The 25,382-nt window shown below is 42.5% G+C and overlaps 1 protein-coding gene across 16 annotated transcripts in view; it reads right to left on the bottom strand.

Annotated features, from left to right (window-relative positions):
• The window catches only part of CACNA1D (calcium voltage-gated channel subunit alpha1 D), a 291,185-nt gene that overhangs the window by 138,674 nt on the left and 127,129 nt on the right, over positions 1-25,382 (bottom strand). For 9 of the 16 annotated variants that reach the window (XM_075183238.1, XM_075183237.1, XM_075183231.1 and 6 more), the window contains exons 4-8: positions 22,730-22,869; positions 21,191-21,342; positions 18,992-19,144; positions 6,304-6,500; positions 1,218-1,321 (exon numbers count right to left, since the gene is read on the bottom strand). In XM_075183238.1, coding sequence (XP_075039339.1) covers positions 1,218-1,321; positions 6,304-6,500; positions 18,992-19,144; positions 21,191-21,342; positions 22,730-22,869 — 746 coding nt within the window. Of the gene's footprint in view, positions 1-1,217; positions 1,322-1,683; positions 1,788-6,303; positions 6,501-18,991; positions 19,145-21,190; positions 21,343-22,729; positions 22,870-25,382 lie in introns of those variants that run through there. The other 7 variants (XM_075183227.1, XM_075183241.1, XM_075183235.1 and 4 more) reach the window with 2 other exon arrangements.

Here is a 25,382-nt window from a genome sequence, read left to right as displayed (position 1 = left end):
TTATTACTTTATACTTTTTGTGTTTTACCACTTCTATGTATATAGTTAGATCCTGAGCAAATGTGCATCTGTCCACAAACATGTTAAGTGTCCTTTATCGGTGATTTGCAGAATTGGAATGTTTGCATGTTCTAGATGGATGGAGATTTCTTTAACTATTACCACACTATATTGCTCCTGCATCCTGCAAGTAATTATGTTTACTTTCAGCAAAACGTGGATTGCTTAGTATTATCAGTAACTAATTCCTTACAAAATCATAACTATAGTTAATTAGGCTAACAAAATTATCCTTCTGATCATATCCATTGTTGCTGGGTTACATACTGAGTCCAGAAGACACACAATAGACTTGTTAGATTAACGTGTACCCATCACCTACCTACACTAAAAGCAGACATATTCTAAGGCTAAACCATTATACATGAGAATGCAGGCTAGCAATTCACAAGGAACCAAAGACAATGCCATTGTGCTAGTTCCTTATGAACCAATAGGCTACATTCTCACGTATATTGGTTGAGTAAACAACCTGTCTGTACTGTGAGTCAGTGATGGGTACATTTTAAAAGGACAATATTGGAAGAGTATGAATATTCAAATAAGCTTCATTACTTACCCTTCTGATAAAAAAAAAATCAACATATGCTCTCTATACAGCATGCTAAAAATGACTGAAGAAACATTTTGAAATACTCACCATGGCAGAAACTGAATTGATCATTTAACACACAATAGCAAGCAAGCACAACAGGAAAACACACACACACAGGAGAGTGTAGGTGGCCGGTTAAACACAGTGAATCGTCCCAGAAATCAGACATTGGAAAAAAAAGATTATTAAGCGTAAGAAAAAAGTCATCACCCAATAAAACATGCTTTCAGTCTTAACATCTTTGTTTGTAACCGTATACTGAATGCAGGTCTTTAAATGCTGTAGAGGTTAGAGCCATAAAAGTTTTAGATGGGGGCATAGATAGGCAAGGGTGAAGGCACACCTCAAATACCCACCAGCCCTATCCATTGATTTGGACTGCATAAAGGGGCGCCTGGCACAGACATGGTTTAGCAAACAAAGACAAAACAAATCATTTGTCAACACAACGCTGGCAGCCATGCAACCAACATACAGTCAATGTTTCCATTGTGCAGATGAGAAGACAGCCGGCCACCTAGCACACAGCAGTAGAATATACAGAGATAATCCAACTGCTTACCCACTAAGTACACCAAGAACCAGGTTAAGAACGAAAAATGAGCCAAGGATAATAAGACTAACAAAATAGACCCATGGCCACTCACATCCTATGGCATCATTCACCTGTAGGAACGTAAGGAAGGTGGTTAAAGTCCATTTATGTACCGCCAGCAGAGACCAACCTGCAGCCACCACTTTACATTGGCAATCTCACTCTTCCATCAATCTGAATTAGAACTAGATGGAATCAATGACACTTACCTTTCTTGTTAAATCTGTATGTGATTATTAATTATATGTGTGTGCAGGATTCAAGTACCAGCCCAGGAAAAGTAATGGGATCAATCTATGTGGTGGGATCAATCTCTGAGGGTGCATTTTGCCTTTACCTGCCCGATTTTGTGGCAAGTTCTATCACAACCTATGTCATGGTGGTAGCTGAACGCTGGGCTCTGCTTTCATGAATAAAAGAGACGTGTGCTTACCCGCTTAATACACCAAGAACAAGATTTAGCACGAAAAATGACCCAAAGATGACGAGACTGACAAAATACACCCAAGGTAATTCAAATCCCATAGCATCATTCATCTGGAAGAGACAAGATGGACTTGTAGAAAGAATTTGTTAGAACAAGCAAAGCATGAAAAAGATATTAGAATAAAGAGTATAAACTCCATGTGTTTGGGTTTTGTGTTTTACTAACTCATAGCTGGTGACTAACATACATCTGTGAAGAAGATGGGCAGGAACGGGTTTCATAGTGACATAAGTATATCAAGTTTACTCTATAACTTTTTCATAATGCCTTTGTCATGTGAACAATGAGCAAAGATAAATGAAAGCGGAACTATCAAGTCCATAATTTTAAGAAATGGCCTCACATCAACTAATCCTAATATACTATACTAAATATTCCATTTCTTCCTATTTGAAAAATGTGGGTCTCCCAAGGCATGTCCTCGTCATATTGATGATGTAGTCATTATGTACTAAGCACGTGTATCATCAAGGTCTTACAATGCCCTTACAGGTAGTGGACAAATAATGGAAACACCTGGGTAAATGAAACACACAAGCAAGTTCCAAATAGTACGGCTTGTGAGTTAATTAAGCATATAACATCATGGCCATGTATAAAACTGTTGGATTACCTGTGTGCCAATAATTACAACTAGCATGGCCGAAGAAGAAGACTTTAGTAACTAACATAGAAGGATGATTGTTGGGATGCATTTGGTGTGCGTTTCAGTGACCCAGACAGCTCAGCTTTCTAATGTGTCACAAGCATGTTGTCAGCATGGAACTCCAAGGAAAAACATCATCAGCAAGAGCAATAATGCCTTCAGCACCGTGCATTTCTACGAAGTGCAAGGCAAAAGAAGTGGGCAACTACAGATCACTTGACTGCAAATTTCAACCTGTGGCACAAGTAGCCAGATTCATCAAAACAGTCCAATGAAAACTCCATATAGCAGGATATCATGCTGGTTTGCATTGCGTTTAGAGCTCAGTGGTGCAAAGACCAGAGGCAATGGACCACTGAGTAGCGGAGAATGGAGACATGATTGGATGAATCATTCCTCAACATGTTCTCATCAAATGGACAAGTGCACCTTATAAACTCTACAGCAACTCTACAGACCAGGGTGCTCGTTTCCACATTCTGTGCAGTTTGGGTGCAGTTATTTCCTTAGAAGGTGAGGTCAATGCTAATCACTACTTAATGGTACGGAGTGATCATTTTCACCCAATGTTGCATTCTTTTCATGACAGGAGTGGTGTCTTCCAGGATGACAATGTCCCCATCTACAGAGTAAGGGTGTGCACCGGCCACTTTTAGTGTTTTGGGTTTTGGGTTCTGATTAGCTTGAGGTTTTGGGTTCTGATTTGTTTTGCCAAAACATCCGACGAAAGGTTTTGGCTCTGATTTATTTTTAAAAAAGCATAAAAAGTGCTAAAAACCAGTTTTGTGGGTTTTTTTTCACTCCTACGCTATTATTAACCTCAATAACATTCAATAACAATCATTTCCACTAATTTCCAGTCTATTCTGAACACCTCACAATATTGTTTTTAGGCCAAAAGGTTGCACCGAGGTAGCTTGAGCACATAATGCCAAAAAAAGAGATACAAGATGGAATTGTTCTGGGCCCTCCCTCCCGCCCCTCGCGAGATTCGACGCGGGACTTGGACGACAGAGCCTCGTTTTCAATTTTTTGCCCGCCGGAAATATCCGACCAGTGCTCGGATCCCGTTCGGATCCGCACTGTTCGGGTGGCCTCGGATTAGCGGAATCCGAGCCCGCTCATCTCTACTACAGAGCATGTATGGTTGTTCAATCGATTGATTAGCCTGACACTGATGTCATCCATGTGTCATGGCCTTCTTGGTCACCAGAGCTGAACCCTTTCCAGCATTTATGGGATATCCTAGGATGACTCCCGAGACAGCGTTTTCCATCACAATGGTACTGCATCCCTCCAGGACAATTCCAGACATCGGTAGACCATCACAATATGCAGGCCGTACTGGTTGTACATGGTGGCACAACGCCCTATTATATGACTCTATATTGAGGTTTCCATTTTTTGTCCCCTACCTCTAAATGACAATGAGCATCCCTGCTAGATCTATGGGCAGCATGGTGGCTTAGTGGTTAGCACTTCTGACTCACAGCACTGGAGACATGAGTTTGATTCCTGACCATGGCCTTATCTGTGTGTAGTTTGTATGTTCTTCCCATGTTTGAGTGGGTTTCCCCCGGGTGCTCCGGTTTTCTCCTACACTCCAAAAACATACTAGTAGGTTAATTGGCTGCTTAGTCTCTCGCTCTCTCTCTCTCTGTGTATATTAGGGAATTTAGACTGCAAGCTCCAATGGGGCAGGGACTGATGTGAATGAGTTCTCTGTACAGCGCTGCGGAATTGGCGCTATATAAATAACTGGTGATGGTGATGATGATAGATCTCAGAGCAGAATAAAGGGAAGGACCCTCCCCCTGCACAGCTCTCCTGCTTTATGAGCAGAACAGATGCCTTTAACAAGTTCATTAGACTGCAGCTACGAAACAGAGCTGCAGAGAGAGAAAAAGAGTGATATACAAATGAAAGAGTAATATGATATAAAAAATAAAAGAATAATATAGAAATGATGTAATACATTGATGGTAAACTGATCTGGAACACGTTTTATGCATTCAGTTTAATGTATACCTACTGAAAAGCACAGAATCATGCCCCCCTGCGTTTACAGAAATGCAGAACAATTTGAACACATCTGCAATGGCCCAAGTGTATAATCCATAGGGATTATAATTTTTATAATTTTACAATAAGATATTTTTTATGCATTCCATGCATCTACAACACAAATGGAATCCATCACCTTAACACCCATGTGTACAAGGCCTTAAGGAGATGCCCATCTAAGAGTTAAACTTTAAGTCAGCCTTTAACACAGCAAAACAAATATTTTTTGATGGGATGCCATTAACAAATACTTTTCGGTCAATTTACTTTTATAGACATAGCAGAAAATGTAGTTTCTGAAAACACTGCCATTTGCTTCACTCCTCCATCCCCGGCAACCACTAAGAGCATGCAGATGAGGCTGGTGGCTTAGCACTCATGTAGGAAGTAACAGCAGACATGTCAATCATTGTGGTTTGGACTGCCGTCACAGCTATACAGAGAGACTGGATGGGTCGCTTTAGTTTAAAATGGCAAGTGTTTGATATGGATGTAATAATAACATACTACTAGAAAAAGATTACTAGCTGAGCTGAAGGCTAATTAAAACCATAACTTTCGGTGGACACCCGGGTCTGTATTTGTGGAAGGAGCACATAGGCCCAGACCTACGGTGGCAGAAATACAGTGGTGGGGCTCTGGTCACATTGCACAATATTATTTTGTATATTGTATTAATGGTTTATGGTTTACATATTATAAATATTTAACCGGCATTGGCTCAGTTGTGGACCAATCATTTCCATGTATTTAGCTTATACAGCGGGATCATGGTGCAGTAAGGCGGTAGAGGATATAGCAACACTGGAAAGGTGACCCAGAGGGCAATGTAAACCTATGGACATAAAATATGCTGCTAATTAGGGAACAGCAATTAGCTAAACCTTCAGCATTTAAGCAACTGAAATAAGAATGTCTAGTGTCTATTTTCAATATTAATCAGTATTAAACTTCATAATGCTTGGCTCACCTTGTTGTTGGATGTGATGGGTTCTTAATTTAAACCAAGATCATTTAAATGTATGTTGAATTAGAATAAGGACAAAATGAATGTCATATTTTCTTCTAATTTTAAAATGACACACATGACCTTGAAAGCAAATGTAATTAATTTACATAGCAAACCTGAGTCCTCAAATAATATTTCACCCGATGGACTACAGTATGGAAATACATATAGTGGTAGGGATAATACATAAAGCCCAAATAGCTAAATAAACATATAAATAAATTGATCATTTTTATTTCTCATGCTTAAACATAACATGTAATACAAAATATAATAGAAAATAATATATTAATATTTTTGAGGAAGCTCTTCTATTTTTATTGATGTAGTTAAAGCTACACTACCACCAAGTAAAAAACTTTTACTAAGGTGCCCCTCCGCCTAGCCAGAGTCACGGGTTTGCTATGAGAAGCAATTTATGTTGGGGCTCCTCCGTTCCTCTTACAGAACCGGCTGACACGCAGCAAGAAATTGTGGCTTTTGATTGGTCTTCCTGCTCACACCTCTTCACCTTAATTTAAAGTTGATCAATTAAACTGATTTGATACTTCTGCATTCTGGATGGGTGAGGGACACCATAGTATAATCTTTTACATAGGTGGAAGTGCAGTCTTAAATATTGTTACCTATACATAATGGTGGCAGCCATTATGTGGTCTGAACCAATATTCATACCAGTGCCTGAATAGGATGCATTCCAAGTAATACTGAGGCAGTCTACAAAATGGCTGCCTACAGTGTGTGCAGACAACAAGTGCTCTTTAAGCTTCCTTCTGCTTCCTATCAGCACCATGTTACTAAATAACAGTGTACCATGTCTTGCTATAGTCCTGAAGGTAAAACTTACCCAATATAAAACATCTGTCCAGCCCTCCATTGTAATACACTGGAACACAGTTAACATTGCAAAGGCAAAGTTATCGAAGTTGGTTATGCCCCCATTAGGCCCAGGCCATCCGCTCTTACATTCTGAGCCATTTACAGGACAAATGCGCCCGTTCCCTGAGAACGCACAGGGTGCGGGTTCATCTTCAGCCAGCATTTCTGTGGAATGAAACACATACAGCCAGGCATTAGCAGAACAAAAGCCATGTTCCCATATCACCCATAACAATATAATATTTATGTAATTGATTGACCACTGCAAACTAAGTATGGGCCCCATGGTTAAAAATCACTATAAAATTGTTCTTCTTATTATTAGGATTTTTATTATGGAGCTTTAATCACTTGAATATCATCCTTAACAATATTAATGCTACTAATATTACATAGCTGCCAACATTTGCTGAGCTTGTGCGTCTACATATATCACGTGCGATGCTGTTACATGTACACTGAATTATATTATTATACACTTTTCTGGATTTTAAACATTGGTCTTTAGAAATCTTATCAGTTCTAGAGCATTGACGCACAACTCGCAGCCTGAGGAAAGCAGCACAGATAAAATGAGACGCTGTACCCCTGTATCTGTACCAGATCCCACTTCTGGCCCCCAAGCAAGTTAAGTTTGAGATGCCTTCAAATGATTACTATCTGCCAGAAACGTTTATGCACCCCTGGCTTAAAGGATAAGAACAGGTTAACATCTAACTGTCAGAAAACACTAATTTTACTGTGCATTTGGTCACAACAGCAACATAAGAACATTTGCAAGGACTTATGCTCTTTACAGTTAGTACTGTCCTAAATACCGTATTTCCCCATGTATAAGGCGCTCCCATGTATAAGACGCACCTTACTTTTGGCCCCGAAATTTGGAAAAAAAATATTACGGTAGCTGTCCTTGCCTTCTGCATCCCCGCTGACTGTCCCCGCCTGCTGGATCGCGCTGACACTCTGCCTTCTGCATCCCCGCTGCCTGTCCCCGCCTGCTGGATCGCGCTGACACTCTGCCTTCTGCATCCTCGCTGCCTGTCCCCCGCCTGCTGGATCGCGCTGACACTCTGCCTCCTTCTGCATCCCCGCTGCCTGTCCCCCGCCTGCTGGATCGCGCTGACACTCTGCCTCCTTCTGCATTCCCGCTGCCTGTCCCCCACCTGCTTGATCGCGCTGACACTCTGCCTCCTTCTGCATCCCCGCTGCCTGTCCCCCGCCTGCTGGATCGCGCTGACACTCTGCCTCCTTCTGCATCCCCGCTGCCTGTCCCCCGCCTGCTGGATCGCGCTGACACTCTGCCTCCTTCTGCATCCCCGCTGCCTGTCCCCCGCCTGCTGGATCGCGCTGACACTCTGCCTCCTTCTGCATCCCCGCTGCCTGTCCCCGCCTGCTGGATCGCGCTGACACTCTGCCTTCTGCATCCCCGCTGCCTGTCCCCGCCTGCTGGATCGCGCTGACACTCTGCCTTCTGCATCCTCGCTGCCTGTCCCCCGCCTGCTGGATCGCACTGACACTCTGCCTCCTTCTGCATCCCCGCTGCCTGTCCCCCGCCTGCTGGATCGTGCTGACACTCTGCCTCCTTCTGCATCCCCGCTGCCTGTCCCCCGCCTGCTGGATCGCGCTGACACTCTGCCTCCTTCTGCATCCCCGCTGCCTGTCCCCGCCTGCTGGATCGCGCTGACACTCTGCCTTCTGCATCCCCGCTGCCTGTCCCCGCCTGCTGGATCGCGCTGACACTCTGCCTTCTGCATCCTCGCTGCCTGTCCCCCGCCTGCTGGATCGCACTGACACTCTGCCTCCTTCTGCATCCCCGCTGCCTGTCCCCCGCCTGCTGGATCGTGCTGACACTCTGCCTCCTTCTGCATCCCCGCTGCCTGTCCCCCGCCTGCTGGATCGCGCTGACACTCTGCCTCCTTCTGCATCCCCGCTGCCTGTCCCCGCCTGCTGGATCGCGCTGACACTCTGCCTTCTGCATCCCCGCTGCCTGTCCCCGCCTGCTGGATCGCGCTGACACTCTGCCTTCTGCATCCCCGCTGACTGTCCCCGCCTGCTGGATCGCGCTGAAATGCTGCCTGTCCCCCTCCTACTGGATCACCCCCCACCCCCCCCCCTCCGCTGCCCCTGTATCGCTACCCCTGTATAAGACGCACCCAGGTTTTGGACCCAAAATTTTTGGGAAAAAGGTGCGTCTTATACATGGGGAAATACGGTAGGTACAATTGACAAATAAGATACTGGTGTTTTGGGCTGTGAGTAATACTGTAAATTTTGAGGAACTATTCAATAAGATAACTGGAGCAATTCATATACTGTTAGCAGTTATTGAATTAAAAAAACCTTAATTGATGAAAACAAAAGCCGCTATCAAATACTATTGGAGAAGGGGAAGGCTGCACAGTGATGCTATGTGACATTGTAAGGCTGGGTACACACTACGGGTTTTTCAGCCGCCTATCGGGCAAATCAAACGATAAACGACTGTTCGGCCCGATATCGCATTTGTATGTACGCTGCATTATCGCTACAAACCACATTGTATAATTTCATTTGATTTTTAAACCGGACTAACAATGTCATTCAACGTTGGAAGGATATCGTTCCAATCCTGCAGTGTGTATGCACTCAGGACCATCAGTGTCCATAGCTCTCTAGAGAGCGTGCAGTCACAATCTTTTCAACCAACGGTTATGACAGATGAAAACACAGATTTGACGGTAAATTGTGCAAAATTTCAATAGTGTGTACACATGAATCGACATGTTGATCGGGACTTTTTCTTTTCCAGTCGCTGGTAAACTCGCTAAAAATATTGCATTGTCAGAATTTTGCTGTAGTGTGTACCTAGCCCATTATTAAGTTCAGACAATGCCATGTCAACCACTATGGGAGTGCCAACATAGGAGCATACAGATGTACCCACATTTTGTCTGGACACATATGCATTTAATATGGATACACACATACAGTCACCTGCTCTCCCCTTTATCTCTGGAATATGTTTACCATTTTAAATTTCCCCCATTTGCAAAGTCCTGACTTCCAATTCCATCCCTCCAGCCCCCACCCCCCTGTGCCAGAACACCCAGTCCTAGAAGTAGTTGGCTTTACTGCAGCAGTACCACTAAGCCGAGGGATACGAACTTTTCAGAAAATAGAAAAGTATATTACCATGGCTTGTTATTTTTTTTTAATAGGCCGCTTCCCGTATATACTCGAGTATAAGCCGAGTTTTTCAGCACATTTTTATGCTGAAAAAGCCCCCCCTCGGCTTATACTCGAGTGATGCTCCAGGACCACACTTTTTTACTCTACATCCCTGAGTTTCACATACCGCGCATGCGCGGCCAACAGCGCTCATCGGAAGCAGTCAGCAGGGAGGTCACACTATGCCCGGCGTCCAACCACGCAGCCTGACCAGAACACCAGCGCCCGCCTGACCCCATCATCAGCAGTCGTCCACGGGCAGACCGGTTCACACCGCACATAGCCTCTACGGGACCCTACACAGCATCCAAGGCATCCCGGATTTTACACACTCTGTTTAATCGATCAAACCCTCTTTTTCACATGTACTTGTTCTATGAGAGAATCGGAACTTATCCGGGAATTACTCGTGCAGTACGGCAGCCCATATATCTCTACCATTTCTCTGCATTCGATTACCCAGACTTTATGACATCAGCTGATTTGGATAGGTGGAGACTCTATACAGCTTTTCATTACAGCCGCAGAAGCGGCGTGCTTATCCGGCAACTGCTTTTTACACTGGACTTCCATCAAGCTATAGTAAGTTCTTTTCCACAACTTTTATACTTTTTTACTGTGTTGGAAGGTTGGGGCTACGGATCCCTCCTTTGCTTGGATCGAAAAGCCATTAAGGGATTTTTTGATTGGAGACTTTGTGACAAGATAACTGTTTTATCCCTGCACTTTCCGAATCCTCTATTATTGTTTTTATTGGATTTTTATTGTTTTTATTGCAATTCATGCTATCTGGCCAGAAGCATTACGTACTATAAACCTTTACATACTGTGTTTTGTGTTTTGTTTGTTTAGCGCCCAGGAGTTTTTCTATGCTTTAATGCATTTATCACCATCTAAAGGTAATTGCACAATATCGCCACATCTGCAAGTCTGGAAATCACTACCTTTTGAACATTATTCCACTATGAACACTATTCCACTGTGCACCTATAACGCCTATCTTGCAGACACAAGTACTGCAGATCCATCTGTTTATTGGCACATCCAATTACTATTTCAGTAGCAGTATTACTTTTTTGTTTTCACATACTATTTGCCTGTTTTCACATACTGTTTTACTGTATACCACTGCATTTATCCAGTGTATTATCCATTTCTTTGCCCATCACCTTAACCCCCAATCCCGCTGCTTCTAATTAGGGATGTGCACCGGCGACTTTTGAGGTCTCGTGTTTTGTGTTTTGGATCCGGATTTTCGTTATTTTTGAGGTTCGGATTTGTCTCACAAAACACTTGACGAAAGGTCTCGGTTCGGATTTAAGGTATTGGATTCGGATTTTTTTTGAAAAAAACATAAAAAGTTTAAAAATCAAGTTTTTGGGCTTATTTTCACTCCTAGGCTATTATTAACCTCAATAACATTCAATAACAAGCATTTCCACTAATTTACAGTGTATTCTGAACACCTCACAATATAGTTATTAGTCCAAAACGTTGCAAAAAGGTATCTTTCTGGACTGCGTAGAGGAGTGGGTCACCACAATATCTTAAAAACCCTGAACTTTTATGATTCGCACCAATAATTGTACCTGAACTGCGTAGAGGAGTGGGTCACCACAATATATTAAAAACCCTGAACTTTTATGAATCGCACCAATAAATGTACCTGGACTGCGTAGAGGAGTGGGTCACCACAATATATATAATAAGAAAACCATCAACTTGTTTGATTCGCACCAATAAATGTACCTGGACTGCGTAGAGGAGTGGGTCACCACAATATATTAAAAACCCTGAACTTTTATGATTCGCACCAATAATTGTACCTGGACTGCGTAGAGGAGTGGGTCACCACAATATATTAAAAACCCTGAACTTTTATGAATCGCACCAATAAATGTACCTGGACTGCGTAGAGGAGTGGGTCACCACAATATATTAAAAACCCTGAACTTTTATGAATCGCACCAATAATTGTACCTGGACTGCGTAGAGGAGTGGGTCACCACAATATCTTAAAAACCCTGAACTTTTATGAATCGCACCAATAAATGTACCTGGACTGCGTAGAGGAGTGGGTCACCACAATATATATAATAAGAAAACCATCAACTTGTTTGATTCGCACCAATAAATGTACCTGGACTGCGTAGAGGAGTGGGTCACCACAATATATTAAAAACCCTGAACTTTTATGAATCGCACCAATAAATGTACCTGGACTGCGTAGAGGAGTGGGTCACCACAATATATTAAAAACCCTGAACTTTTATGATTCGCACCAATAATTGTACCTGGACTGCGTAGAGGAGTGGGTCACCACAATATATTAAAAACCCTGAACTTTTATGAATCGCACCAATAAATGTACCTGGACTGCGTAGAGGAGTGGGCACTGGGCACCACAATAAAATATATAAAAAACCTTCAACAGGTCTGCATTACACTACACATACGGCTGCTCCTCCATCCTCTCCATCATATACATGTTGGAGTTTTAGCGTGTGACAACCTCTTGTTTTTGATAATGTCAGTGCATTTTGAATATTTTTCAATTTGCCCCACACCACTGAATGTACTTTATCTATGATACGCATCTATCTATCTTGACTGCGTAGTGTGGTGGCCCCGGTACACAATTTGGTACCGAGGCCACAATATAATTAAAAAACCCTCCACGTGTCAGAATTCCACCAAACAAGTATCTGGACTGCGTAGTGGGGTGGCCCCGGTACCCAACTTGATACCGGGGCCACAATAAAATAAATACACCCTCCACGTGTCAGAATTCCACCAAACAAGTATCTGGACTGCGTAGTGGGGTGGCCCCGGTACCCAACTTGATACCGGGGCCACAATACCTCCTCCAAACATGCTACAGACAATTCGTCATTGAGATCCCATTAAGTATGTTAAAGACAGACAGGGTCCAAGTGTTATTAGTTGACTTTGTAAAGAAAAAAACTGTCCCTGTTGCACATAGTCGTGCAATGAAGACTTACTTTTTCATTTAAAGGCACGATCTTTCAAGTGTAGTGTTTGTAAGTCTAAGTCATATTATACTTTTGGTAAAATTGTTTTTTTTTGTTCCTCTTTATGTTAATTAATTAGTAATAGAATTAAAGTAGGAAATAGAATTAAATAGAATTAAAGTAGGAAATAGAGTGGTATAGAGTTGTAGTGTGGTATAGATAGAGTGGTCCACACAATATAATAATAAAACCCTCAACTGGTCTGAATTCCACCAAACAAGTATCTTGACTGCGTAGTGTGGTGGCCCCGGTACACTTTTTGGTACCGAGGCCACAATATAATTAAAAAACCCTCCACGTGTCGGAATTCCACAAAACAAGTATCTGGACTGCATAGTGGGGTGGCCCCGGTACCCAATTTGATACCGGGGCCACAATACCTCCTCAAAACATGCTCCAGACAATTCGTCATTGACAGACCCCAGACAGACAGGGTCGTAGTGTTATTGTTTGATATTGTAAACCCAAAAAAATGTCCCTGTTGCACTTGCACATAGTCGTGCAATGAAGACTGACTTTTTCATTTAAAGGCTTGATCTTTAAAGTGTCAGAAAGAGAGAGAAGACACAGGAGAGGAGAGTTGTAGCTGGGGACCTGGGGTGGAAGCTCCCAGGCTCCCCCAGCATTGCCTGGAAGTCTGAGCGTGGTGACTGAGCCAGGGCAAGGAATGTGTGCCCTGGATGAGGGGGAGAACTCCATGCCACTATAGTGAACCCAAGAGAGAGGGGGACACTGCACATGGAAGAGGCCCTGGAGTGAGGGCTGCTACAAGAGGCATGGTAGCTGTAGTGTCAGATCCTGAGGCTGAGAGTACACAGAGTGACGTGTCAGAGCACAGGAGACATTATCCCCGCAGAGGAGGGATGAGCTGCAGTTGAGAGGTCTGTTGTTGAAATAGGACATGCACACTTTAACAAACCAATCATTTCAGCGACAGGGCCTACCAAACAACTTTGACTGAAATGATTGGTTTGTTTGGGCCCCCACACCAAAAAAGCTATTCATCTCTCCCTGTACAGACTAAACAGGCTCTACTGAGGCAAGATGTCGTCCTCATCCTCAACCTCTGATTCCTCTCCCCCTACAGTGTGTACTTCCTCCTCATCACACATTATCAATTCGTCCCCGCTGGACTCCACAACCACAGGTCCCTCTGTAGTATCTGGAGGGCAGTGCTGTACTTCATTGAGGAATTGATTATTCATTTTTATAAACATCATTTTTTCAACGTTGTGAGGAAGCAACCTCCTTCGCCGCTCACTGACCAGGTTCCCCGCTGCACTAAAAACTCTTTCCGAGTACACACTGGAGGGGGGACAACTCAGGTAAAATAGAGCCAGTTTGTACAGGGGCTTCCAAACTGCCTTTTTTTCCTGCCAGTAACAATATGGACTGTCTGACATGTCTACTTGGATGGTGTCAGCAAAGTAATCATCCACAATTTTTTCTATTGTGACAGCATCCAATGCAGCGAGAGTAGACATGTCTGCAATGGTTGGCAGGTCCTTCAGTCCGGACCAGATGTTATCAGCATCCCCGCCAGTGCCTCTTTTGGGAAAACTGAGCTTTTTCCTCGCAGCCATAGATGTGGAAGAAAATGAGGGTGGAGCTGTTGGCATGTCACGGTCCTCTTCAGAGGACAATCTCCTGACCAGCAGGTCTTTGCACCGCTGTAGATTTGTGTCCGCCGGAAACAGAGACACAACATACGCTTTAAACCGAGGATCGAGCACGGTGGCCAGAATGTATTCCTCTGACTTTAAAAGAGTGACCACCCTCGGATCCTGGCAAAGCGTACGAAGGGCTACATCCACAAGAGCTACATGCTTGCTGTAATCGCAATGGCTTACCAGCTCCTCCCTCACTTTCTCCAGCTGCTTCTGCAACAGCCTGATCAGGGGAATGACCTGACTCAAGCTGGCAGTGTCGGAACTGACTTCTCGTGTGGCAAGTTCAAATGGCTGCAGAACCTTGCACAACACGGAAATCAGTCTCCACTGCGCTTGACTCAGGCGCATCCCCACTCCTTTGCCTATGTCGTAGGTGGCTGTGTAGGCCTGAATGGCCTTTTGCTGCTCCTCCATCCTCTGCAGCATATAGAGGGTGGAGTTCCAGCGCGTCACAACCTCTTGTTTGAGGTGATGGCAGGGCAGGTTCAAGCTTTTTTGATGTGCCTCTAGTCTGCGGTAGGCACTGGCTGAATGCCGAAAGTGTCCAGCAATTTTGCGCGCCACCGCAAGCATCTCCTGCACACCCCTGTCACTCTTCAGGTAATGCTGCACCACCAAATTAATGGTGTGGGCAAAACATGGGACGTGCTGGAAATTGCCCATATTTAATGCCCGCACAATGTTACTGGCATTGTCTGACACCACAAATCCCCATGAGAGTCTAAGTGGGGTAAGCCACTGGGAGATAATTTCCCTCATTTTCTCTAATATGTTGGCAGCGTTGTGCCTCTTATTAAAGCCTGTAATGCACAATGTTGCCTGCCTTTGCATGAGCAGCCATTTTGTAGATGCTGCTACTGATGCAGCTGTTGCTGTTGCTGCGGAAGGGGATGCATCTACCCAGTGGGCTGTCACAGTCATATAGTCCTTCGTTTGCCCAGAACCACTTGTCCACATGTCCGTGGTTAAGTGGACAGTGGGTACAACCGCATTTTTAAGAGCACTGAGGACACTTGATCGTACTTCTCTGTACATTTTTGGTATCGCCTGCCTAGTGAAGTGGAATCTCGAGGGGATTTGGTACCGGGGACACAATACCTCCATCAACCCTCTAAATCCCACTCCACTGATGGCGGACACCGGGCGCACGTCTAACACCAACATTGCAGTTACAGCCGCAGTTATACGCTTTGCAATAGGGTGACTACTATCGTATTTGGTGGTCATGGCAAACGACTGTTGGACGGTCAATTGTTTGGTGAAAGACTTAGCGGTCTTACGACTTCCCCTCTGGGAAGATGACCGACTAACAGCAGCAACAGCAGCAGTGGCAGTAGTAGGCGTACCGCTGCAGGATTCCTCGGATGAATCCCGTATTGAGGAGGACTCAGTCTGGCTGGTGACTTGGGCTGCAGGACTGAATCTGATGGAGATTGTGGAGGAAGTTGACGAGGAGGGTGTTGCTGGTGTGTATCCAACTGGACCACGGGATTTAGGTGTCCCTGTACCGATGAGGGTCCTAGCCCCAGTTCCTGAACTAACCACTGAACTATGAAGGTTATTCAGGTGACGTATAAGGGAGGATGTTCCTAGGTGGGCAAGATCCTTACCCCTGCTTATTTGAGCTTTACATAAGCTACATATTGCCATACATTGGTTGTCTGGATTTGGATAAAAATAACTCCAGACCGAAGAGGTGCATTTTTTGGTCTTCTGACCAGGCATGACGATGGGCTTTTTCATCCCATGGACATCAGCTGTTTCCCCCCCTGGTGCCTCATTTACAATAACCACATCACCATCCTCATCATCAAGTTCCTCCACAGCGCCAGCTACATCATCAATAGCCTCCTCCCGAGCCACCTCTTCCCGTACAGTGATGGGAAGGTCAGGCTTGACAACCACCAACACCCTTGGACTCGCCTTGGGGATTTGTGATAATTTCTCTTTAGAAGGCAGAGTTGTTTGCTGTTTTGTTGCTGACAGCATAACTCTCTTCAATGTTTTGTAGGGGGGGGGAGGAGGAGGAGGGCTAAGATCCGTGGGTGAAGCTGAACCACTAGTCATGAACACGGGCCAGGGCCTAAGCCGTTCCTTGCCACTCCGTGTCGTAAATGGCATATTGGCAACTTTACGTTTCTCCTCAGATGATTTTAAGTTTCTCTTTTTGCTACTTTTTCTTAACTTGGGCTTTTTGGATTTTACATGCCCGGTACTACGAGATTGGGCATCGGGCTTGGAAGACGACGTTGATGGCATTTCATCGTCTATGTCATGACTAGTGGCAGCAGCTTCAGCATTAGGAGGAAGTGGGTCTTGATCTTTCCCTACTTTATCCTCCAAATTTTTGGTCTCCATTATATGTAGCACAAGATACTGCAGAATGTGTGAACTTGGTAATATTGCAGTACCAATGGACTTATAATGCTGGATTGGTTTTGCAAATTTGGTTATAATTATTATATATTTTTTATTTTTTTTAATTTTTTATTTTTTTTTACTTTTTTTTTATTTTTTACAAACTTGGGAATAATGGGGAAATAACTATGCCCTTAGAAGCACAGAGCACAGGACACAGCACCACTGGACTGAACAGGACACGGCACAGGACCCAGCAGCACTACGGAACTCAGCAGGACAGAGCACAGGACACAGCACCACTGGACTGATACTGCAGAATGTGTAAACTTTGTAATATTGCAGTACCACTGGACTTTTACTGCTGAATGTGTGAACTTGGTAATATTGCAGTACCAATGGACTTATAATGCTGGATTGGTTTTGCAAATTTGGTTATAATTATTATATATTTTTTTTTTTTTTAAATTTTTTATTTTTTTTTACTTTTTTTTTATTTTTTACAAACTTGGGAATAATGGGGAAATAACTATGCCCTTAGAAGCACAGAGCACAGGACACAGCACCACTGGACTGAACAGGACACGGCACAGGACCCAGCAGCACTACGGAACTCAGCAGGACAGAGCACAGGACACAGCACCACTGGACTGATACTGCAGAATGTGTAAACTTTGTAATATTGCAGTACCACTGGACTTTTACTGCTGAATGTGTGAACTTGGTAATATTGCAGTACCAATGGACTTATAATGCTGGATTGGTTTTGCAAATTTGGTTATAATTATTATATATTTTTTTTTTTTTTTAATTTTTTATTTTTTTTTACTTTTTTTTTATTTTTTACAAACTTGGGAATAATGGGGAAATAACTATGCCCTTAGAAGCACAGAGCACAGGACACAGCACCACTGGACTGAACAGGACACGGCACAGGACCCAGCAGCACTACGGAACTCAGCAGGACAGAGCACAGGACACAGCACCACTGGACTGATACTGCAGAATGTGTAAACTTTGTAATATTGCAGTACCACTGGACTTTTACTGCTGAATGTGTGAACTTGGTAATATTGCAGTACCAATGGGCTTATACTGCAGGATTGGTTGTGAAAATTTTGTGGTAATTAAAAAATATTAAAGTAGTTTTTGGTATTTTATAAAAAAAACTTTTTTTTATTTTTTTAAACACAGGGGAATATTGGGGAAATAACTATGCCCTTAGAAGCACAGAGCACAGGACACAGCACCACTGGACTGAACAGGACACAGCACAGGACCCAGCAGCACCACTGACCTCAGAAGGACAGAGCACAGCACACAGCACCACTGGACTGATACTGCAGAACACAGCACAGCACAGCACAGCACAGCACAGCACAGCACAGCACAGCACAGCACTAAACAGCACAGCACAGCACAGCACTAAACAGCACAGCACTAAACAGCACAGCACAGCACAGCACTAAACAGCACAGAACTAAACAGCACAGAACTAAACAGCACAGAGGACCACCTAACACACCCTCCCTCTACCCTGATCAATGCCCGAGTGAAGATGGCGGCGACTAGCGGGGAATTTATAGGATCCGAGTATCGCGAGATCCGACAACGGGATTATGAGTCAGAGCCTCAGTTTCACTTTTGAATTTGGCGCCAATACCCGGATCTGTCTCGGATCCGACTCGGATCCGCAACGTTCGGGTGGGCTCGGATTTCAGAAATCCGAGCGCGCTCATCCCTACTTCTAATGAATGGGTCTCAGCTGAATGTATAAAAGTAAAGTAAAGTAAAAAAAATTATCAGTAGCTGCTGCATTTCCCACCCTAGGCTTATACTTGAGTCAATAAGTTTTCCCAGTTTTTTGTGGTAAAATTAGGTGCCTCGGCTTATATTCGGGTCAACTTATACTCGAATATATACGGTACTTGCTGAGACAGGGTATATTTACTAAATGGGGGAGTTTAAAAAGTGGAGATGTTGCCTATAGCAACCAATCAAATTCTAGCTGTCATTTTGTAGAATGTTCTAAATAAATGATAACTGGTTGCTATAGGCAACATCACCACTTTTTCAAACCCGCAGTTTAGTAAATAAACCCCTTTAAGGCTAATTAAAACCTTAACTTTCGGTGGACACCCGGGTCTGTATTTGTGGAAAGAGCACATAGGCCCAGACCTACGGTGGCAGAAATACAGTGGTGGCGCTCTGGTCACATAAATATTTAGGACTATTGGGACTGGTCTGGAAAGTTAGGCTTGTGGGAAGTTGTCAACAATGTCATCATCTCCTGTACTGTCCGAATATCAAAACATGCCAACATACAGTAGTTTATAGTGACTAGCCAACACATGTGTACTGCTCATAATACATATTTTCTGTAACCTACCAGTGCCAAAGAAAAAACAGGATTTGTGCATTTTCCCGACAAAAAGCTCTAGTCCAATAATAGCATAAATAATAATGACAAACAAGACCAAGAGAGCGATGTGCAGCAGGGGAACCATGGCTTTAATGATGGAGTTCAGGACGACTTGTAAACCTAGAAGGACAAGAGAAAGGTTATTTTATTCAATGCAGTGACAGGTGCATTATGTCCTAGTTCCTGAAAGGTTTTAAGGAAATGTAGAAAAGTAGACAGAGCACAAATTGCAAAACTTAACTGTAATTATTGCAAAAATGTTACATTAAAGCCATACATGTTCTGAAATATTTTAATTGTATAATCAAGCCTGTCTGTGGACCAACGAAACGGGGGCATGGTCAGAGCAAATGGGGTCATGTCTGTCCCCTAAGGGTGGGTATAGATCTTCTGAAGAACTGAGCCACCCCCAACCCCATTATCTACCCCAAGTGCCACATACACCAGCAGCACCCAGATGAGGTGGTGAGTGGTATAGATCTTCCAAAAGTTCTGACAATCGGAACAAAAGTCTTGACTTTAGGGCAGTGTAGCCAGAAACCGATCAGAGTGCCCCTGCTGCCCCTGTCCACCGCCGATAGCACCTACATTGGGCACGTGAGAGCCAGAACTGCACTATGGATAGGTTAAGAATGTGGCCTAGTCTGATGAATGATGTTTTCATTTACATCATATGGACGCCCGGGTGTGTGTGCATCTTTTACCTGGGAAGAGATGGCACCAGGAGAAATTATGGGAAGCCGGGAAGCCAGCAGACGCAGTGTGATGCTCTGGGCAATGTTCTGCTGGGAAACCTTGTGTCCTGACATTTATGTGGATGTAACTTTGACACCTAACTAAACATTGTTGCAGACCAAAGTCATCTCTTTATGGCAACGCGGTGTTTTCTCTTTCAGCAGGATACTGCTGCTCAGGAATGGTTTGAGAAACATGAAAAAGAGTTCAAGGTGTTGACTTGGTCTCCAAAGTCCCAAGATCTCAATCCGATCGAGCATCTGTGTGATGTGCTAGAAAAAGTCATGGAGGCCCCACCTCGCAACATACAGGACTTAAATGATCTGCTGCTAATGTCTTGGTGTCAGATACACAGGACACCTTCAGAGGTCCAAGCGTCGATGGTCAGAGCTGTTTTGGCGGCATGGGGAGGATCTACACAATATTAGGCAGGGGGTTTCAATGTTGTGGCTGATATATATAATCCCAGAACATGTGCATTTGTCACTATGTCAATCTACTCAATAGCAACTTTTGAATTCCCTATACAAATTCACTCTACTTATCTGAGTAGCGATCTTTCTTTCTTCCTCTACATGGGAGATTTTTTGCTGAGCACTTAATACTGTGTTTATGTATTTAGGCACTGTGCTCCACACTTTTACATTATACTTTGTCCCTTAAGAAGTAATATAATCTGTTTTGATTCTTACTGAGGCATTACCAATGTAATGTGTTTTTAGTTGTTTCTATATTCATATTGTCTGCTACATGTTGCTCTATTTCTGCACATAGCTCAATTCAACACTCTGTGATTGTCATCTGGGGTCCAGACCTTTTGCCATTCAAACTCTATGGTGCAAAGCATGACTCTAAAATATTACACACTGTGCTTGGTGTGAGGTTTACAATAAACTGAGCAACATGATGTCAATTGCAAAATTGGATGCGTGAAGAACACACTGAAGTTATTTGAATACCTTTATTATTATTTATACACATGGTGATTCATATTTAGGAAATAAAGAAAAAAAGAAGAGAGAAAAATCAAAGGACTAGTGAAAATGTAAGTATTTAAAATATTTTTCCTACTATTGACACTTTGGGGATACTAACAGCGCTGAGATTTTCTTTCTCTACTTCTTAAATGCAAAATATTTGTAAATATGGAGCTTACTGTATATTAAAACACTTATGGTCATAATTTAATTATGTGTGCTAATGACATTTAAAAAAAACAGTGAATGCCTTATAAGAGTTTAAATGAGTGGTCAAACGTGAAAAAGTGGAGGGGTTTATGTTTTCAGAACCTCCCTGGGTCGATTTTGGTTTCAGTCCCCTTGTAGCATACTCACCCCCCTATAACATCTTTTCTGATTCTACATTATTAATATTGACACTTCCAATAAATACTGAGCACAAAGAAATAGAGAGTTAAACATTACAACTTACTGGGCACCCCAGACACTAATCGCAGGGGACGTAGGACACGAAATGCTCTTAGAGCTTTCACATCAAAACCACCAGATTTCCCAGTTGAGTGGTTTCCTCCTTCAGTTTCTTTGGGTGCAGAGCTAAGTTGTTCCAGAGCTACACTAAACAATCTAAAAAAACAAAACATGACAAGTAGTCAAAATTATACAATATGAGAGGACTGAATCATAAAAAAGTGGTCAATCAACAGGTGGCCTAAGGCCAAATGTTGATTGACCAAAGAAAAAAGGATATGCACCAATTGATACTATGAGTATGTACACTCAAATTATCACAACTAATGATAATAGTAATCAAATTACACTGTCTGCAGTTATAATATGGCCCTGATGCGTGTTCTCTCTGCGTCCTAAACCAATGGACCATTCATGTACAAAATAATTATTTTATTGAATCGACTGTGAGTCATATCCTTCAGTTAAAGGATCAGACAGACATGTTCAATGCCGTACACACACAGATGCTAAGGTTTGTCATTAAAATGGCCATTCAGGTTTATGTTTTTTTAGCTAGTTGATTTGATCCCTTATGGCAGCATTGTAGGAGCCTTCTGTGAGCCCATATTTTAAATGTAGTGTTTAATTATGAAATATTTTGGAATATAGTAATTAATGGGTTTTCAGAATCCATCTTAACTATTATCCAAATTGTAAAAACAGTACACAACACAATTGTAGAATCTATGAGCATAATACATAAATCGTGGTGTATATGGATCAATAGAAATCTGCTTTGAAAGTATGGGTGCACGAAGTGCCTGTTTGAAACTACCCGAAGCAACGTGACTAGACAGTGTCCCTTTTCGAACCTCCCAAACAGCATCTGCTCTAAAGCAACACTGAATAAAACAAATAAATACACATATTAAAATAAAAAATTGTACAGACTGGTGTGATGAAAAGAACATGTTGCATAACAATAAAGATAACAGTCTAATAAGAGTTGGAAACATATTTATTTATTTAGTACTAAAACTGGAAAAAATATGAATAAAACAAGACTTCATATAATAAAGCATTTTGAGAATATTAAAAGAAAAATACAATTAAGTTGCAAAATATCTGTCAAATATTTACTGGTCTGCAAGTAAGTACAGATCCCAAGTTACACACGGCTGCCATGGAAACAGCTCCGTTCTCCCTGCACAGTAAACAATCTGTACATACTGCCACAAACTCATGACAGCTCTCACTTCATTAGAGCTGAGATATGAGGAATGATGGATGAGACAAGTGTCAAGTCGATGATTTTACATCTAATTTGCTTCTTTTAGGTCTCCTTTAAGACACTGATGAAAACTGGTGCACAGGGGAAGATGTACTGTAGTACATTGCAACCAATGATTTCATTTTCTTAACGCTGCTAACATAAAATGACAGGAAGAAAGCCAGGTCTGTGGGTTACAGCACCTTTCAACTGCGTACAAGTTTTGATAAATGTCCCAGTATGTCCTTACAGACCTGCTTTGATTAAGTGATAGTATAAGAAATAACTTACCCTACAATTACTATGACAAAATCCAGCAAGTTCCACCCGTTCCTTACATATGCATTGGGATGCATTACTAGACCATATGCTATAATCTTCAGAAAGGTTTCAATTGTAAAAATGATGAGGAAGGCATACTCTACTTTTTCCTAGAGAGAAAGAAGTGTACATTTCAGATTGTGTAAGCAAACTGCAATATAAACATTGATGCAGACAATGAATATCAGATTACTGCTTTCATTTCCCTCTTACTTGTAGATAAGGTTTAAATCAGAACTATAATGCAAACAAAAGTTGTAATAATGAAGTAATATCGTTAAATATTAAGCAGACAATTTGCGGACTATGAGAATATATATACATGTAGATCCTTCATCTAGGTATTACAAGGACAATTTTTGGGTTAAATAATTGGTTCCAGAATGTAAAATGTCTACACACAGTGGAATGATAGATAGATAGATAGATAGATAGATAGATAGATAGATAGATAGATCATACTTGCCAACTTATGGCAAGTATGATCCAGGAGGTGCAGAGGGAAGGTGGGCACGCAGGGGGCGGGGCTCTGAAAATCGCATCATTTTGGCCCCACCACCATGACGTAAAACGCGCCATTTGACAGCGGGGGCGGGGCCAAACAATTTGGACCAAATTCTGCCCGATGCGTGAGATTGCCATACTCTCCCGGGAGTCCGTGAAACTCACCCGAAATGCGGGAGTCTCCCAGACATTCCGGGAGAGTTGGCAAGTATGAGATAGATAGATAGTTATAGCTATGATAGAAATAGATATGAAATAGATAGATAGATAGATAGATAGATAGATAGATAGATAGATAGATAGATATAGATATGATAGATATAGATATGAGACATAGATAGATATGAGAATACATTCATTAATTTTATATATGGTGGACATTACATAAAATGAATGTATTTGTATCTGAGACAACATATCCAGTCCTGTATAATGGGTTACATAGACATATACTAAACATACATAAGCATACATTACTGTACTACACTGAACACACCAAGTCATAGACAATCAGTGGCCATGTTGGGGGTGAATCTATGTCCACAGGCTTGTGGCTAGCACCTCGACCCTTGTTCTCTCCCCTAAAATTACCCCTGCATTGCTGGGCGCACCAGGGGCAGGTGCGTGTGGAACCTGCTCATTATAGTAAGCAGGAAATATTTCCCCAAATTCTGGACAGTGTACAGCTCCCTCACATAGCGACAGTTGGTAATTATGTTATACAATACTACAACAATCTATAATATAAAAGCCTAGTGGCGTGTGTTAGTCTGTGTGTGGAAAAAAACAAACAAGCTGCAGCGCCACCTGCTGGGCGGAGTTATACACTGACCTACTAAATTCTTAGCATTATCTAATATATAAAAGTAAAAGCCTAGCAGCGTGTGTTAGTGTGTGTGTGTGTGTGTGTGTGTGTGTGGAAAAAACTATTTTCTCAGAAAGGGCTCATCCAATTGACCTGAAATTTGGTATACTGACATTATTTGACAAAAAAATTAGAATAGTGAAGTCAGTTAACTTCCATCATCCCCCCTTCCCCCCGTGGGAGGGGTAGTAAAGGCGAAATTTACAAGTTGAGGGCTCAAACTCATTTTCGGGAGGTAATTTTATCTCATGAACACACATTAAAAAGGACGCTTGCGTCGGGAAGTAACGCTCTTCCCCTGAGGAGGCCTGGGCTAGGCCCAAATGCATGACAAGAACCTTTTTAAGACCTTAAGTAGCTTGATTTGACTAGAATGCATAAGTATAATGCATGGGTTAACTTGTATAAAATAGTAACTAATCCACATTCATGCACATCTCTCACGTCACACAACCACATACATGCTTAATTTAACTTCTATGTCTATCCTTGTCACTTTCACCACACTTCTCCCCAAAGTCCTCTCTCTAGCAACCGATTTGTCCTTCTGCCATTATTATTTCCATCTCAATACTCCCCTCTGACTTGTGGAACAGTCCTGCACCCTGCACCCACCTCACACACCTCCCTTTGCAAACAGAAACAAACCTTACAACCATGGAATAAATGTATCAAGCTGAGAGTTTTCCGGCAGGTTTGAAAAGTGGAGATGTTGCCTATAGCAACCAATCAGATTCTAGCTGTCATTTTGGAGAATGTACTAAATAAATGATAGACAGAATCTGATTGGTTTTTCAAACCCACCGGAAAACTCTCAGCTTGATACATTTACCCCCATGTCCCATTTCATACCCTGCTCCTTCTCAACTTGGCTGCCTTTCATCATCATCATCATCATCATTTATTTATATAGCGCCACCAATTATGCAGTGCAGCACAGAGAATATTTGTCAGTCACCACAGTCCCTGCCCCATAGGAGCTTACAGTCTAAATTCCCTAACATACACACAAACATACACATACACTAGGGGCTAGATTTACTAAGCTGCTGGTTTGAAAAAGTGGAGATGTTGCCTATAACAACCAATCAGAGTCTAGCTGTAATTTTGTAGAAAGGACTAAATAAATGAAAGCTAGATTCTGATTGGTTGCTATAGGCAACATCCCCACTTTTTCAAACCCGCAGCTTAGTAAATCTAGCCCTAGGTGTTAATTTTGTCAGCAACCAATTAATCTATCATTATGTTTTTGGA

This window comes from Mixophyes fleayi, chromosome 8, assembly GCF_038048845.1.
Source record: "Mixophyes fleayi isolate aMixFle1 chromosome 8, aMixFle1.hap1, whole genome shotgun sequence".
NCBI classification, from domain to species: Eukaryota; Metazoa; Chordata; class Amphibia; order Anura; family Limnodynastidae; genus Mixophyes; species Mixophyes fleayi.
This window is presented reverse-complemented; position numbering and strand designations above follow the sequence as displayed.